We start from the raw sequence: 15,959 nt of genomic DNA, 5'->3' as shown, positions 1-15,959 counted from the left end.
CAACCAGATGGAAACTACTTTTTTTTTTTCTTTCTTTCACACTCTCTCAAACTAAGGCAGGTGATGCAAAAACAAAACACACCAACTTGCCTGCTTTGAGCAAGAAAGCACTTGTTGCTGTGGCATTAGAAAATAAATTATTTTAAATAAATTTCTCGAACAGTATTTTACTGGTAACTGTAAATTTTTTTTGTTAATTTCGACACGAATTAGAGGATTTTTGAGCTCAAAATCAACATTCAGGTTGCTGACTCGAGTAGCGTACGTACCGGACCGTGGCAGGTCAAAGAGTTGCCGTCAGCCTGCTCACATTGGGAATCACACTCCACACACACCGACTCGTTGGCGAACTCTCGAATGTCCCTGAGTGAGAAGTTGGACACGTTCATGGTGTAAGACACATTTTGTACGCCATAATTAATACATTTGCAAATATATTTGATCATCAAAAGCACATTCATTCATTATATTTGTGGGATTGGAATGTGTTGCCACACCGACAGGTTTTAATTTTAGGAAATATTTAAAGAGAAAATGCTAATTGAAAATGACATTTAAGGCCCTAAATAAAATAAATGAAAAGTGTAAGAAAAAAAAATCTACATTTATATCTACATATTTGAATCTTACTAAATCTTGCTTTATCTAAAAAACCTTTTGTAAATACTTTTTTTTTTTTTAATTCCACAACAGAAAAGAACTATTGGAAGGAAGAGCGCCACTGAAAAGACTAAAGGCAGGTTTTTTTTTTGGTTTTTTTAATACCATAAATTTTCCTTCCTAATTTGACAGCATGTTACGTTAACAACAATACCATCAGTCACAGGGTTGAAGTGCAAAGTATCTGCGCCACTCTTTTCAAAATTCAAAGTCTTGTTAGAGCCAGGGGAGATTGGCTTTTGTCTGTATGTGAGCTGGTAAAATAACCAGCTACCCGCTGCAATATTCCCATTCATAACCTTTCCATATTTTCCCGCCGCTACGTCGGTAGACGTGCCATGCTAAATGGACTTGTGTGCGGTGAAGAGATGCGGCTGTCATTTTTCGTGTTGGTCCACCTTTGTTGCATTGGGCCTCATCGCTCGCTGTGCGCTGGGTCTTAGTCTCAGATAAAGGGCAACACATCGATATAGATCAATGCAATATGCGACAGGCTATACATCAACAGTATTGAGACAACAAGCCATTAACGCTGCAGAACAGAAGAAAATATTCAGTTGGACCGTGCCTAAGCAGAATCATCCGCAATTGCTTGAATAATATAAAATATCTTGCATAGGCGTGTCCCAAGACTGTATTGCCATCATATACGACGAATATGACAAATCAACATGGGGAGGTTGAAGAGTGAGGGATAGCTTGTGATGACAGTGCAGGCGGTGCCGACGACCTTTTGGACAGGTAGGCACGGCGTGGCCCCGTGCGCAAGCAGTGACTGTGACACGCAGTGACACGCCTAGCCCCCCACGCCCGATCCGCATCTCTGGTCCTCCTCCTCCTCCTTCCCTTCCTCCGCCTCGTGAGTAAGTTGACACTTTAAATTGCTCCTTCTAATCGTCGGTTATTAAGTTGAATTATTTGGGAGGGTTATTAGTGGAACTCACCGGGGGGGGGGGAGAGTTTTGTCGGGCGCGAGGTGGAAAACATCAAGCTAAATGTTCAAAGTCAAGAGAGCCCCTAATGACGCTCTTCAGGGTTGCTCTTCAAAGTGACTTACCTTTACACTCTAAAATGTTCTTTTGAACCGTTGGGGTTATTAACTATTAATTATGATCCTGAGTGGCCTAACAATATTGCTGGACTTAAAAGCTATGACAAAGAGCCCTGTGGTGTGTTTAAATGAAACTTTACTTATGATTGACAGGTTATGCCACAAGTGTCGTACATGAAGGATCCAAACAGTCTGGGTACTTTTTAAACATAGTTTTATAGTTAATTGTTATGCTTCAGTGTTTTATGCAGAAATATCGCAATGTGTAACAATATCAGTTATTCTTATTTCATAGAGAGCAAGTAGACAACATTCCTTTAATCTGATTAGAATTCAGATCAAAATTTTGATTTGGGCGCACGATTTTCATGGACACGATGACTATCGATACGATTAGGAATTGCGTGTTCATGCAACACACTCTCGATGGGAACAAATTATATTGATGTGCACGGATTATTAGTTATTTTTTTTATTATTAGTTATTTTCTTTATTATTATTATTATTAATTAATTAATTTATTATTATTTATTTATTTTATCATTATTATTTATTTTATTTTATTTTATTTCATTATTACCAAAAATAGTAATAGAAGAAGAAGTTATTCAGAATTTTCGGAATAAGTGTTTTCATGTGCGCGGTCATGCGACCTTATAATTCCATATGTTCTATTTTGAAAATGCAATTTAATCATCTTTTGCGATATATGGCTAAAGAAATTCATTGTTCAGTGCTAATGTCAAAAACATTGCAGGTTCATCTCAAATAAGGAAGTGTATAAGGTATCAGCGTAAAGTACAAAATGCACATTTTCTGGCATGACTTACCCTTCGTACAAGTTGCAGTGTTCGACACAACTTTGTCCCCGACTGAAATCTCTGCACGAGAGACATTGGTCTGGGCCAGGACCCCAACATCCAGAGTCGGAACATAACGGGTCGCACACCATATGCTCCTTGGCTGCTCAAGACACAAAATCAAGACGGACCTTTGTACATATTGTCATCAAATGTGAATTAGGATCACGATTGTAGAGTGGATACACTTTAATTAAAAAGAACTTTCCAATTTCTGCTCCTGACAGCTTTAAATAAGTAAATTGTTCAACAGCATTTCAATCTGGAGAACACAGTGTTCCTGAAAAAAAAAAAAAAAAAAAGAAGACCGTTTATATTGGTTTCCATTAAAAAATATCGGCATCTGCTTCCAAGAATACTCATCTGCCAAACAGATTAAACTGGTACTTGCTCACTAAAAATGCTTTGTCGAATGTTTGGAAAAGCATGAAAAGCTCCAATAAAAGAACCATTGACTGCACCTGGAATGAGATTAGTTATTGAAGGAAAATCCCTCACCAACCATCACAGTCAAAAAAAAAAAAATTACATCTGTGGGCTGTGCATGACACTTTGGTTCCCAACGAAGCTACATATTGCTAAAAGAAATTCTAAAATTTGCTTAAAAAAAACATTCATTCATTCCATAATCTTTTTATCTCTTTGTATTTTTACAGATTTAAAGGTCTTTTATTTTTCCAGAACCCTTCCTTGCCCACAAAGCAGATACATGCGTAGAAGTGAGCGGAAAGAGGATGAAGGCTTCATTTTTGTCTTGTTGGGTGCGCTTACAATGAAATACTCAAAGAGGTGACATTTATTTTTTAACATGCACCGGCAGATCAAAACATTTCAACCTTTTTTTTTTTTTTGTGATGCGGGCTTGTAAACAGAATCTGATGTCTCTCAAACTGACAGGGTACTTTCTGGTTAGCATGACGAGAACACTCGAGAGGTGACGAAAGAAAGGGAAACCGTGACATATTTCTAACATAAAGAGCAGCCATTACATTTTTTTAAAGTACATTTTAGCACATCCAGCGCACAGTTTGGAGACATTTTTCGCATATTTAGTTTGGCAACATCCGAATCAAAGTGCGTCACGTACCTGTTAAGAACTTAAAGTAGCATGCTTGGTATTGATCGGCATGTGATTTTGTCATGATTTTGTTCCGAACTTACAGCACATCTGCGGGTCTCTATTGTTGCGGGTCAAAGCTTTCTGGTTGGCAGCACGGAACAGTCGGGTCCAGTTGACTGTGTTGTAGTAGCACAGCTGGCTGTTCTCTACGATGTGCACGTTGCCCGCACTGATCTCGTGGAGTGACTGAAGTTGAAGTGATAAGATGCCATGCTGCTTTAACACCAGCAGGGAGATTCCGCTGAGAGGGAAGAGTGGGAGGATGGAAGAAAGTAAAGAAAATAAGAAGAGGCTGAAGAAGAATCACATAGAAAGGGAATGGAATGAATAAGAGGTTTTTTTTTTTTTGGGGGGGGGTGATTTGAATAAATAAGCATTTTGCCCGTGCAACAATTATCAGGTCGAGCTGCATTGCATCATAAAACAATTTGTGGCCTTTATCGATGTATTCTTAATGTGTTTGAGTTCGGTATTCTTGTTACATGCTAACGATAACACAAATAAACTCCATGAGGTTTCTACTAGGAGGGAAAAAAAACATGAGTGACGAATTAACGATAAGTAAATATCGTATGGATAGTTTATGCTAAAACAGCATTAGCTTCTGAAATATCACAGAAAAGTGATTCTGTCAGTGTTCGCTCCACCTGGAGTTGGCTCGACTTCTGTTTGAAACTCACATACTCAATTACATAGTTATTACATACTTATTACACAGAGTACAAATTTGTCACAATTTCTGAGTCTGATCACTTGAAAAATATACTTTAATACTTCTCTTATTCCTTAAGAAGAAACTTTGAATACACATGGGTTGTGAAGTGCTGCCTAAGCCTGAAAAACAAGTGCACCTGCTATATCGCCTTTTATAAAATTTCTGAAATCCTTCTTCGAATTGATTTTTAATTTTTTTAAATTTATTTATTCTTTTTTTTTTTTTTAAAGAAGACTTAATTTCTTTAACGCAGCAGCTGCTGTGAGCCATAGCTCACGCCCAGGCACTCGCACGGAAACTCGATGACATCTTATGCCATCATGCCTCAGCTCTTAACGTGACACGCACGTACACGACACTACCACAAATTCGAAGTGAGTGGTGTGTACCTGTACAGAGCTCTCCCCCCAATCGTTACCAAGTTGCTGAAGACACTCAAATCTGTGACGTTGTCGGGCCAAGACTGGATGCTCAGAAATCCTAAATGAGGACACAAACACACACAGGTTATAATGAGTCACCGCTAGACAACGTGCGTGTTGGCATCCCTCGAGGAGTAGCAGCATTCCAGGATATAGTAACCGCACTGCTCTAGGCTAGAGTTGGGTGCCAGCTGTGTGTTTCTTATCAAGTCTCATATATCAACATTTTTGCATTTCCTTTAAGCGACGCGGATCTCGGTCGTTGAATCATTTAAAAAGACGAGGAGCTGAGAGGGTGGATGTGGCTCATTTAAGATTTTCAATAATGGATTGAAAAGTATGAAATATTCAGTAGAGACCAGTAGGAAGTACGATCCTCTAGCCAATATCAGAAGACAAACAAAATAAGTGGATGGGGGAGTAAGAAAGTAATATCAGGTGGAATAATGGATGGGAGGTGGAATGAATTGGAATGGGATGAAGACAACATTTGCCTTTTTTGGAGATTAAAAACAACACTTTGGTTATGTTTCCTTAATGGCAAACACTTGCTTCGTAGCGAAGATGCGGTGGAGACAGCGAAGAAATGATTGGGGGTGTGATGGCCAGTGTGCTGTTTTCTCTAATCAATGAACAATCAGACTCCATTATATTAAACGGCACATTTTTTTTCTCTCCTCCAGCAGGATGCATAATGTTTACACAAGAAGGGAGGGAGGTTGCCGAGAGGTAAAAAGAGATGAGGTAAATAGGGAACCTTTTTTGTAGACAAGAGGGCAATAACCTTCAACAGCATCTTTATCAGTTTGTGGACATTGTTTTGTTTATACCAATCCCTGCAGAGCTGCAGCATCAGAGTGGAGTCGGAGGCATATTAAGTGTGTTTGGTGTAGAAATGAGAAAAAGACAAAAAAAAAGTCAGGTACATGTGAGGATAAACACGATGGGAATGAGGCGGAGTTGGTGTGAGCGGAATATTACACAAAATCCTTGTGAAGCATTAAAAAGTGATTAGCAAACAAATGGATAAAATGGGGGAAAAAATGAGATATTAAAATTCAAAGTCAATGAGCCCTGTTTGTTATTTTAGCTGGGGCGCTTTAAAAGGACAAAAATAAGATAAGATAAGATAATATGTCCTTTATTAGTCCTACAATGGGGAAATTTGCAAAAATGGACATGGAGTGATTATTTCCATGAATTCCGACACTGGGGCGATGACGGAAGGATTCGTAGGTTACAGACGGAGAACGGAGGACGGACCGGCAAAATTTGGTAAAGTGCCCATCTATGGTAATAAGATTACACAAAATTTTCAGATGTTTTTACCGTTTGTCCTAATTACTGTGCTTCTAAATCAGGGGTGGGCAAACTTTTTGATTGGCGGGCCACAATGGGTTCTAAAATTTGACCGAAGGGCCGCCGGACCAGGAGCAGATGGATGGGGTGTTTTGGTAACCTCACCTCATCGGAAAAAATAAATACATTTAATTTTAAATGAAAGTGAACAAAAGCATTACAACAATATATATATATATATATATATATATATATATATATATATGTCTTTGAAAAACCACAGTATTTAGAAAATAAAACATGAACAAGGTTTATTCATTTAATTTTTTTCAAGTTTGGCGGGCCGGATTAAAACGTTTAATGGGCCGCATGTGGCCCCCAGCCGTAGTTTGCCCACGCCTGTTCTAAATAATACACAGAATGGATTCAAACATGAATAAAGGAGACGCTAAAATATAAGGATCAAGTATTTTTGTGCACTGTTCACCCCCTTTTTTTTTTTTCTTTTTTTTGAACCACAATCTTGAAAGTAGACGGTTTTGGAGAGAGCAGAAAAAGTGCAGGGTTACCACCTCATTTTTTTATCCAGTAAAAGTAAAAGGTTCATGTCCTTTACATTCCGCTGAGTATCTGTATAAAGTCATGTATGAAGCAAATTACAGCGTGTAGCCACTTAGGAAGAAAGGGTCAGCGCTCACAAGCAATGGCTAAGAGGGTTCAAGTCGTGGTAATTATAGCGCAAGGCTACAATAATCAGAAACTCAAGCATAAGACACGTCATTTTGATTTGATTGCCTACTCAACAACAAATGTTTTTGAAGACACAATAAAGAAGGCCAAAAAAAAAAAAACAGGAAGAAAAGAGAGGAAAGTAATTGGAGAAGCCGAGACAAGTGTGCGATGTGTAGGATGAGCTCATTTAAAAGCAGAAGGAAAAGCACTTGTGACCTCGAGGTCGCAGAGGCAGGTTGGCTGCCTCCGTCAAATGTCTTGTCGTTGTGACAGCTCGGGAGATGACAAGATGAGAAGATACAGACTCTCCTTCTAAATCTTGTTTGGTTTCACCATAAAAAGGAATAGTGTCATTTTTTGAATTTCATGAAATTTGGGATTAGGCTTGGAAAACAACATTTTTGTTCAATTTACATCGTTAGCCTAGGAGCATAATTAATGAAGTTATTTTTCATTTACGCTCACTATTTTGCTAAAAAAAATTGCTGTTTTTTTTCTTCTTCGCCCAATATGTAGCTATGGATTTTCAGTTATCCAGGTTGTAATAATCCACAAAAGTGGAATTAAGGCATCTGGACTTTTGTATTTAATAATTAATTTTTTCCTCTTTCCTGAAAATGCTTAAAAACCTCTTGGGCAGTTTTGTTATTAGGGTGACAATATACTCATTACCGTATTTTCTGAACTATAAGCCGCTACTTTTTTCCTCGCTTTTGAACCATGCGGCGAATACAATAACTGCTTCTTTTCTGTGGATTTTTATTTCACCAGTAGGGGGCGCTCTATGGTTCAGAAAATATGCTAAAAAAATCTGGAATTTTTATTTCTTCCTCTTTGGTCTGTCCTGTTTTAATTAGCAACGTTGTTTCTGAGTCAAAAGGCACTGTTTTAACAATCTGTTTATGGACCTTTATGTGTAGTCACAGTACAAAATCGTTCTGTAATGCAGTAAATAACACATTTGTTTTCCGCGGCTTATATGCGGGTGCGCTTTATGGTTTGGGAAATATGGTACATATATTTTGGGGGAAAAGAGAACAGAGAGACATTTCTCATGAATATCAGATGATGTGGATACAAACACAGTAACCAAAGTCTAATAGTTTAATTTGTCAGACAAGACAGGCAAATATAATTGAGTCATTATTGATAACACAATATTAATTATTGATTTATTATTATTTATTTCAACATAACGTACCCGATTCAATGTTAGTAGTAGTGTCTTTACTACTTGTCACTTTCTAAATGGATGAATTTATCACGACATAGACTTTTTCCGCCACTCCCAGAATGCAATGCAATGACAACTGTTCCCCACTCAGGAAGGAGCGGTAGGAGCTGCTGAAGGATTAATGATGCACACCACATGTTTTCTTCATGGTGTACGAAGGGAAAACTGGGGACGTAGAAAACTGAAGGTTGGGGAGCCACTCGAGGGAAAAGCAGCAGATACAGATGAGATTGAGAGACTCATCGGATATTCAACGTACGCTGCTATGTCTGTCCTCAGATTGGACCGTCTCCAGTGGGAGAATGGGAACCAGATTTGACTAAACATTGCAAGCAATATACACTTTATATGCATTGTTATTTTTGAAAGACAAATGCTGCCTCTGCCAAGGAAGTCATGTTGCCGTCGTCGGTTTTTATGTTATCGGGTTTAGTATTTGCGTTTTCTCATGCATATTCAGGAACTCGTCATGCATCTTTAACTGTGTTAATACATGTATGCATGTCACTGAAAGCCAGCGTAGTACAATATATGTAAATATAAAAGAAGAGAATCTCCCGCCATTAACGTTCAGCCAAAGCAAAGAGCGAACGACGCGGAAACATTTTTAATTTTATTTAACAAAGTCTATTAAATAAATCTAAATCTATGAAATTCAAATCCATGGATGATGATAATTACACGTTAGTATTTCTCAAAGCTGCTGTATTAAAAAAATAGTTTTTGCAAGAAAATGAATTATATTCTGTCAATAACCAATGTTCATTTCGAGCAGCGTGCAGGCGCTGTATCAACAAAACGTACCTGTAATTTCTCGAACAGTGCGGAACACATTCAGTTTTTCTGGGTCCAACGCTTCAATGTCATGATAGACATCCCTGTGAACGATATAACGAAACAACATGTTCTTGTTATTACCGAGCACTGAAATTAACAGAAGGGCAAAAGTAAGAAATACTGCACCAATGCATACATTTTCATTTTTTGATGTGCAAATATACCATTGTCTTGAAAAGAAGTCGCAATTATGTCTCACCCTTTAATCCCAGTGATGAGAAAAACCAAATTGCCATTTATTTTGGTGCAATTTACAAACTTGTCGATGTTGCTGGAATCCACCGTCTGAGCCGTCTGTAGACTGGCAGTTCCAATGCCATCGCACGCTGTCACACACAGTAAGACGGCAAAAAGCATTCATTAAGTGAAGTAGAGAAATGTCATGCCAGGGAAGTGTTATTATTTTTATTATTATTATTTTTAAACCAAAATGTCACACAACCCCTTTTAAAAAAAGTATTTTCTGTTGTTTTTTTTTTTTAAACAACCTTCTCCAAATTGTCACCTTTTGGGCAGATGTCAGTACAAGGAATGCACATCTTGATGCGGTTCTCCTCCACCTCCATTGTGTTACTGGGACACGCTCGCACACAGGAGCTCTGGTCCACCACAAAATTATCTGAAAAATATTTTGTTGGAAATGTCAATGACAGATTGTGGCTGGGGGGGAAAAAAAGGGAAAAAGTCACTTTCTTCTTTCTGACTCACAGTGGTAGAAAAGATTTCCATAGAACTGTACATGAACTATCCATGGGTTGTTTTGTTCTGTTTTGAAAAGCAAGAGAGCCAGAAATTGTTCTTCTGGGCTCTCCATGTCCAAGGAAGAGCAACAAACCACTTTCAGGCACACTCTTGGGAGAGAATCCCTCAACCGCAGACTCAAACTGACCTGTTACCTTCGACTTCATGGGTTTGCTGAAACTATGGTGAAATATCAACTTCAGTGTGAGACATTTAGAAGGTGGATTAGTGAATTGAGGCTACGTTCAAATGTTGCTCAGAGTTTTATCACCGCCCCCCCACCCCCCCACCTCCCCGGGCCCCCCCTCCCCTTGCCCAACCCCCCCCAATGATAGAAACAAACCCCAAAAATGTTTTAGTCTATTTCTATGCAAATTCATGTGTATCAACGACTATTAGTCCAAAAGAACAGCAGCCATTTTTTAGAGTTGAAAACCAAAACATCCTCCTGACCGTGCAATGCATTGAACAATAAAATAACATGCTGCATTCAAAAAGTGTCATCCTGTCCAGTGTTCAAACTTACGTGGACACTTCTTGACACAAAAGGCTCCGTAAGTGTATTTTGCCCTGGGGTTGTGTTCCACCTGGAAGGTAGTGGGGTTGTACAAAAAAGGCTGTGGGCACTGCGTCACACACGCCCCACTGTCGTTGAAGTTTGTGCATGCCTGAACAGATTGACAAAAAATAAATAAATACCCGGCACACTTCTAAAATACTGAAAATTAGATCCAATGTTATGTTGTGTATCGAATTCATAGACTGACGACCAACCACAATAAAAAAGGTTGCGGACTTGTACGTTTAAACCCAATTTTACGAGCTTTATGCATATCAGTGTGAACGTGCATGCGTGTTTTTGCGTGTATGTGCACGAGTGTGTGTCCTTACAAAGCAGTCAGTGTCCTTTGGACCAAAGCAGCCACCTGCACACTCACGATGGCAGCAGTCACTCACATAGGGACCAAAACAGCGGCCATCGCACTGCACAGCACACACCGTCTTAGTTACTGTGGATATAAAAATGACAGAAAGAACAAGAATATTTACTTGAAAATCTTTAAACAGCACTGTGAGGACAGGAAATTAGGCTGGCTTCACATGTACTCATTTCTGAACGATGATTGCAAGCTCTTTTGTGTTTTGTGCTATTTGCTTTTGTAAGAGAAACACAAACTATATTCAGATGCTCTTGCTTTTTGATAAGATGTCCCTTTATTTGATCATAAATTCAACAAAACGTCTTCCAAAGGTGAGGAGACACCTATTTTTTTATTTTATTTATTTTAATTATAATTTTTAAATATGATTTTTCTAAATATTGTATTATTTTTTTTCACTAATACTACGAAAATCACACGTCGGAGCTTGTATAATATTGGAAATTTACTGTCCCCTCTAAATAACTTAATAAATAAACAATGCCTGGCAACAAAAGTAAAAAAGTCCAAAGTGTTCCTATTTTTGTGCTCATGATTATTTTCCAGTGCTGACTCAGTCCTCCTGAGCATGGAGTTCACCAGAGCTTGACAGGTTGCCAAATAAATCGAGTTCAGGTCCGGAGACAGACTTGGCCAGTCTGTGCTTGTTTCCCCTCAGCTTCTTTAGCAAGGCAGAAGTCATGTGGGAGATGTTTTGGGGGGTTGTTATCATGTCAGAATACTGCTCAGCACCCCAGTTTTGAAAGGGCGGCTCATGCTCTCTCATTAGTCCTCGCAATGAACTCTCAATCCTCAGTGACAGCAGCACTACTGGCCTCGCCGCCAGACGATGCTTGACTTGTAGCAAGACACGCTTATATCTTCACTTCACGTGACACCATCAGACCCAAATAAGCTCATAATGGAATACATTTCTCAGTCTCCGTCCGGTAAATAAAAATGTAAAAAAAAAACTGCCTAAGATGAAAGACTAACAAGTTTTATTACGCTCATCAGACCACAGGACATCTTCCATGATCTTAGTGTGTTTTTATTGGGCAGTGAACTGGTGCTTACTTTCTTTTCTCATCTTTAGAAGAGAGGTCCCTACAGGGATGGCAAGCCTGCGGAGACAATCTGACAATATTTTTTCAGACAACCTATTGATGCCACGCTGAACATGCGCTCCCAACGTCTTTGGTCCAAGGTTTGTTCAAAGTGGAATCTGTCCTGTTCCATAACACCGATGCAGAAAAAAAAAATGCCCAATTTGGATATTACACTTAGGGGGTGTTCTCACTTTTGTTTCCAGAAGTTACAAATGGGCAACACAAATGGCTATGTGTGGAGTTATTTTGAGGCGAGAGGAAATGTAGAACATTATAAAAGCTGTACACTTTACATGACAGCAAAGCCTTTAGTGTAGTTCCATGGAAAAATAAAATATTGACAAACGTGTGTATTTTGTAAGAAAGTATAGAGGACACGATTTTAATTTGATATAACTTCCATAGACGCGCAGTTATTATTTCAATATTGACCTTCTTTTATGGAGTCTGTGCTCTCTTTCCTCACAAGTCTATCAGGCAGATAATTATACAGTACATGCAGTCACTCACAAAGTTAATGTATCAGCCGTGGGATTTTAGGTAGAACAGAAAAGCGACCGGTTAACACACCGCGACAAAGATTAAAGTAATGAAATTTGGAGGAGAATTAGTAACATACAATTTTGTGTTTTCACAAGGAACTGTGAGAAGTGTTGACCCATATAGTGGCAACATGTTTAACATATTGCTGATAAAATTGTCACGAGTCATCGCTGCTCATCAATTTAAAATGTGATCGTTGGCAACATCAGAATGTATTGCAACATTTTAATCCGGCCCACCAAACTTGGAAAAAATTAAATGAATAAACCTTGTTCATGTTTTATTTTCTAAATAATGTTTTTTTTTAAAGACATATATTTTGTTGTAATATTTTTGTTCTATTTCATTTAAAATGTATTTATTTTCTCCGATGAGGTGAGGGTACCAAAACATCCCATCCATCTTCTCCTGGTCCGGCCCCTCTGTCAAATTTTAGAACCCATTGTGGCCCGCCAATCAAAAAGTTTGCCCACCCCACATTAAGCCCCCCCGGACATGGTGACATATTTCGATACATATTGTTTGAACTTTATTGAGTTAAGTTAAATTTTCCCTTGTGTTACTTACTGACTGACAAAGATTCCCTTTGTTGTTCTTTTTGAAATTCGTCTCGAATTATATGAAAATGTCACAAGGCTCATCTTTGAAGTAATATTGCTTTATCCCAGGTCTTTACTTATCATTTTGTGCAGTTAACCAAAACAGCATAAAAAGTACGGGCAATCAAGGAATGAATCATCACACGCTCGTCTGGTGGAATACAACAGCGTGAGATAGAAAGCATGATAATGGGTAACAAGACGAACGGCCCCCGGTGCTTATCCGTGGCCCATCTGTAACATGTTGCAAACAGTGATCTCCAAGTTCATTCCTCATTATCTTAATGGGATCATGACCACGGGACAACTACATTGAGATATCCCCGTGTTGGAAGCCGGAGATTAGGTGGTCTGAGCAGAGTGGAGGAGAGATGGATTAGAGATGAGAACATGGATGGCACGGAAAGTAGAATGTCAAACGAGTCCTAGTTACAAACTGGTAATCACACCTAACAGATAATAACATGCAAGTTTGTACCCATAAATCTGCTTTCACACAGAAAGTGACAGATAGGATGCGACGTTAATAGAAAACAGTGGTAAGAAGCGATGACAGCACGCAGTCTTGTGGTTCACTCCATGATAATCGTAACTTTTTGGGGGGGCGCGAGTGCGCATCATGCTAGCTGAATAAGTTAATAAGTAACAAATCAGTCAGCGTGATGTTAGCAAAGAATGTCTGCGAGCGTGCAAATGTGACCAAAAGCATAAAAGAGACACTGAGCGCAAGCCTGTTAAAAATGTTATAATAAATAAATAAATAAATAAATAAAACTGATACAAATAAAAAATAAAGACTGTTTTTTTTAAAGCTAAAATGAATAAAAACTAACACAGAAAACTAATTCAAACTGATTAATAAAAAAATGAAAAAATAAATAAAAATAAATATATATATATACACACACATATATATATATATATATATATATATATATATATATATATATATATATATATATATATATATATATAAAATCCAATTCATGCTAACAGTGACTTTATCGTGGGAGGGAATACACACACTAAAGGGCATTCTGATTCTGATTCAGATTCTGATTCTGATGTTTGTGTTGCACTTAAACTACTCACAGCTTTGACATTGGTCAACTTTGGGGCCCCAGCAACGGCCATTACAGGACCGATGGCACTTCTGACCTGCAAAAAACAAACAAAAAACAAACAAACATGGAAACTATCATTTATGCTTTAATAGGAAACCTGGATTCCATGATCAGTATGTGCATATCAAACAAGTACCTTTCGAATTCGATTGGTTATAAATATTTAGCTACAGGGTGAATGCCAACAAAAAAAAAAGGTCCAAATTGCATGAGTTACAAATTTGCTTTGCTGATACAATTTTAAAATATCAAACTGCTTCATTTCTGATTCTTAACTCTTTTACTGCCATTGACGGCTAAAGACGTCGGTGATCTATTTTTTTTTTTTTTGGTTTAGTTTTTTACTTGGCTGGTACTGAATGAGTTAACCAATCATCTAGGAATCATTTTGATACAATTTGAAATACTTCCATACGAACCAACACTGTCACGGTCATAAATATCGTGATCTCCTTTGTCAACACATGACAAGACTTATGATAGTTTCTTTTGATGCTCAGCTGTTAAATTCAGCAAATCTGGCTGAGATAAAATCAGCAAACCTTCAAAGCTTTAAGCAGCGTCGTTCTCTGCGGTTTTGGAGAGCTTAATTGACTGTCTGGTAATTGAGTGAGAGGAAAGTGAGCCTGTGTAAGTGCAGGAGTGCTGTCCTCTGTCCATCAGCCTCTCCAGATGAGAGCTAGTAGCGGCGAGTCTTACTCTATTCCCCAACATGAGTCTCCATTTTCCGCCCTCCTCTTCTTCCTCATATGTGTCCCTCTCCACTGCGCACTTTATCTCTTTCATTCTCCATCTACCCTGCATAATCCATCGAAGCTCAACATTGTTTTGCTTTGCCTGTTGCTTCTTCTTTTTTTTTTTTTTTTTTCCTCCCGTCCTTCAGCCCGACTCCCTCTAGCATGTTGGCAGATCTCAAGAAGAGTCCGAGCGCATTAAGAGCTGCGTACAAAAACAAATCTAAATGACAGCGGGCAATGAGTTGCTGCCTCAGAGCCTCAAGGATGGACAACCTTCCCTAAACCCCCCCCTGTCCCCCCCCCCCCCCCACCGGAGTCTGTTGGCCTGTGAAGTCAAATCGGAGCAGATTTCATTTAAAGCTCAAGATTTGCTTGCTCTCATCCAAAAAATTCTTAGTGACTCACAATAAACATGTCCCACGACTACCATCATATTTTGCAGTGATCTTAAAACAGTCCCTGAAGGTTGCGTTGGCGAGTTGCCTTGCCAGGAAAGGGCAGTAAGACAAACTGTGGATGTCAAGCTTAATAAAAAAAAAAATGTTTGGCAAATTGTGGACATGTTTGCTCCATTGCGAAACAATATGATGACTGTAAAATAAACTAAGAGCTTGTTTTCTGGTCTCAGACACAAGCACAAAGACACACAAGAAGAAAGAAATAAGAAAGTCCATTCAACCGGAATAACATTTGTGAGGTCACCGTCGCCAATCAAGGACCAGCATAGCGAACTTTGTGCATATTTTTACTTACATGCGGCACTGCTGTTGGTTGGCACAACCACAGGGTAGACACCGGAATTCTTGACAATGTCCTGCCAATGAATGGTGTCGGCGTGACACAGGAAGTTGTTTTGGTGGACGTAGACACCTCCACTTAGGATTTCTGGAAAGACCAAAAAAATGGTTTAATTGCTTTATGACGGCAAATAAGCTGTGTCGGAATTTTTATTTATTTTTTTAAGTTTTCATTTTCAACTGTTGAGAAGAAGGAGAGAACCAATGATAGATTTCCTTCGAAGAATATATGGCATAAAGCAATCTAAAGTTCAGTTGAATCTCTTACATATTGTCAAATTATTATTATAATGGTGTTTTTAGTCAGGAGTGTCACTTTTCGACATTGCTGTCACAAAACCAAAATTGCCATCTTTCATTTTCAAATGCATATAGTAGAGATGTCAAAATTATAAATGACACTGAAAGCTAACTTGTTGGTTATGAATCATTTTCTTTTCAACAGACGGCTGCAATGT

General features: G+C 38.5%; 1 protein-coding gene across 3 annotated transcripts in view; it reads right to left on the bottom strand.

The window, feature by feature from the left end:
* Positions 1–15,959, bottom strand: part of erbb4b (erb-b2 receptor tyrosine kinase 4b) — a 237,843-nt gene that overhangs the window by 38,637 nt on the left and 183,247 nt on the right. For 2 of the 3 annotated variants that reach the window (XM_088315296.1, XM_088315294.1), the window contains exons 4-14: positions 15,458–15,589; positions 13,936–14,001; positions 10,564–10,682; positions 10,199–10,340; positions 9,437–9,550; positions 9,131–9,257; positions 8,899–8,972; positions 4,797–4,887; positions 3,734–3,933; positions 2,543–2,675; positions 270–363 (exon numbers count right to left, since the gene is read on the bottom strand). In XM_088315296.1, the coding sequence (XP_088171422.1) occupies positions 270–363; positions 2,543–2,675; positions 3,734–3,933; positions 4,797–4,887; positions 8,899–8,972; positions 9,131–9,257; positions 9,437–9,550; positions 10,199–10,340; positions 10,564–10,682; positions 13,936–14,001; positions 15,458–15,589 (1,292 nt within the window). The remainder of the gene's footprint in view (positions 1–269; positions 364–2,542; positions 2,676–3,733; positions 3,934–4,796; positions 4,888–8,898; positions 8,973–9,130; positions 9,258–9,436; positions 9,551–10,198; positions 10,341–10,563; positions 10,683–13,935; positions 14,002–15,457; positions 15,590–15,959) is intronic. The other variant, XM_088315295.1, reaches the window with a different exon arrangement.

Source organism: Idiotropiscis lumnitzeri, chromosome 14 (genome assembly GCF_059441095.1).
Source record: "Idiotropiscis lumnitzeri isolate Australia: NSW breed Sydney's pygmy pipehorse chromosome 14, RoL_Ilum_1.0, whole genome shotgun sequence".
NCBI lineage: Eukaryota > Metazoa > Chordata > Actinopteri > Syngnathiformes > Syngnathidae > Idiotropiscis > Idiotropiscis lumnitzeri.
The sequence above is the reverse complement of the archived record's forward strand: the minus strand, read 5'-3'. Positions and strand labels throughout refer to the sequence as shown.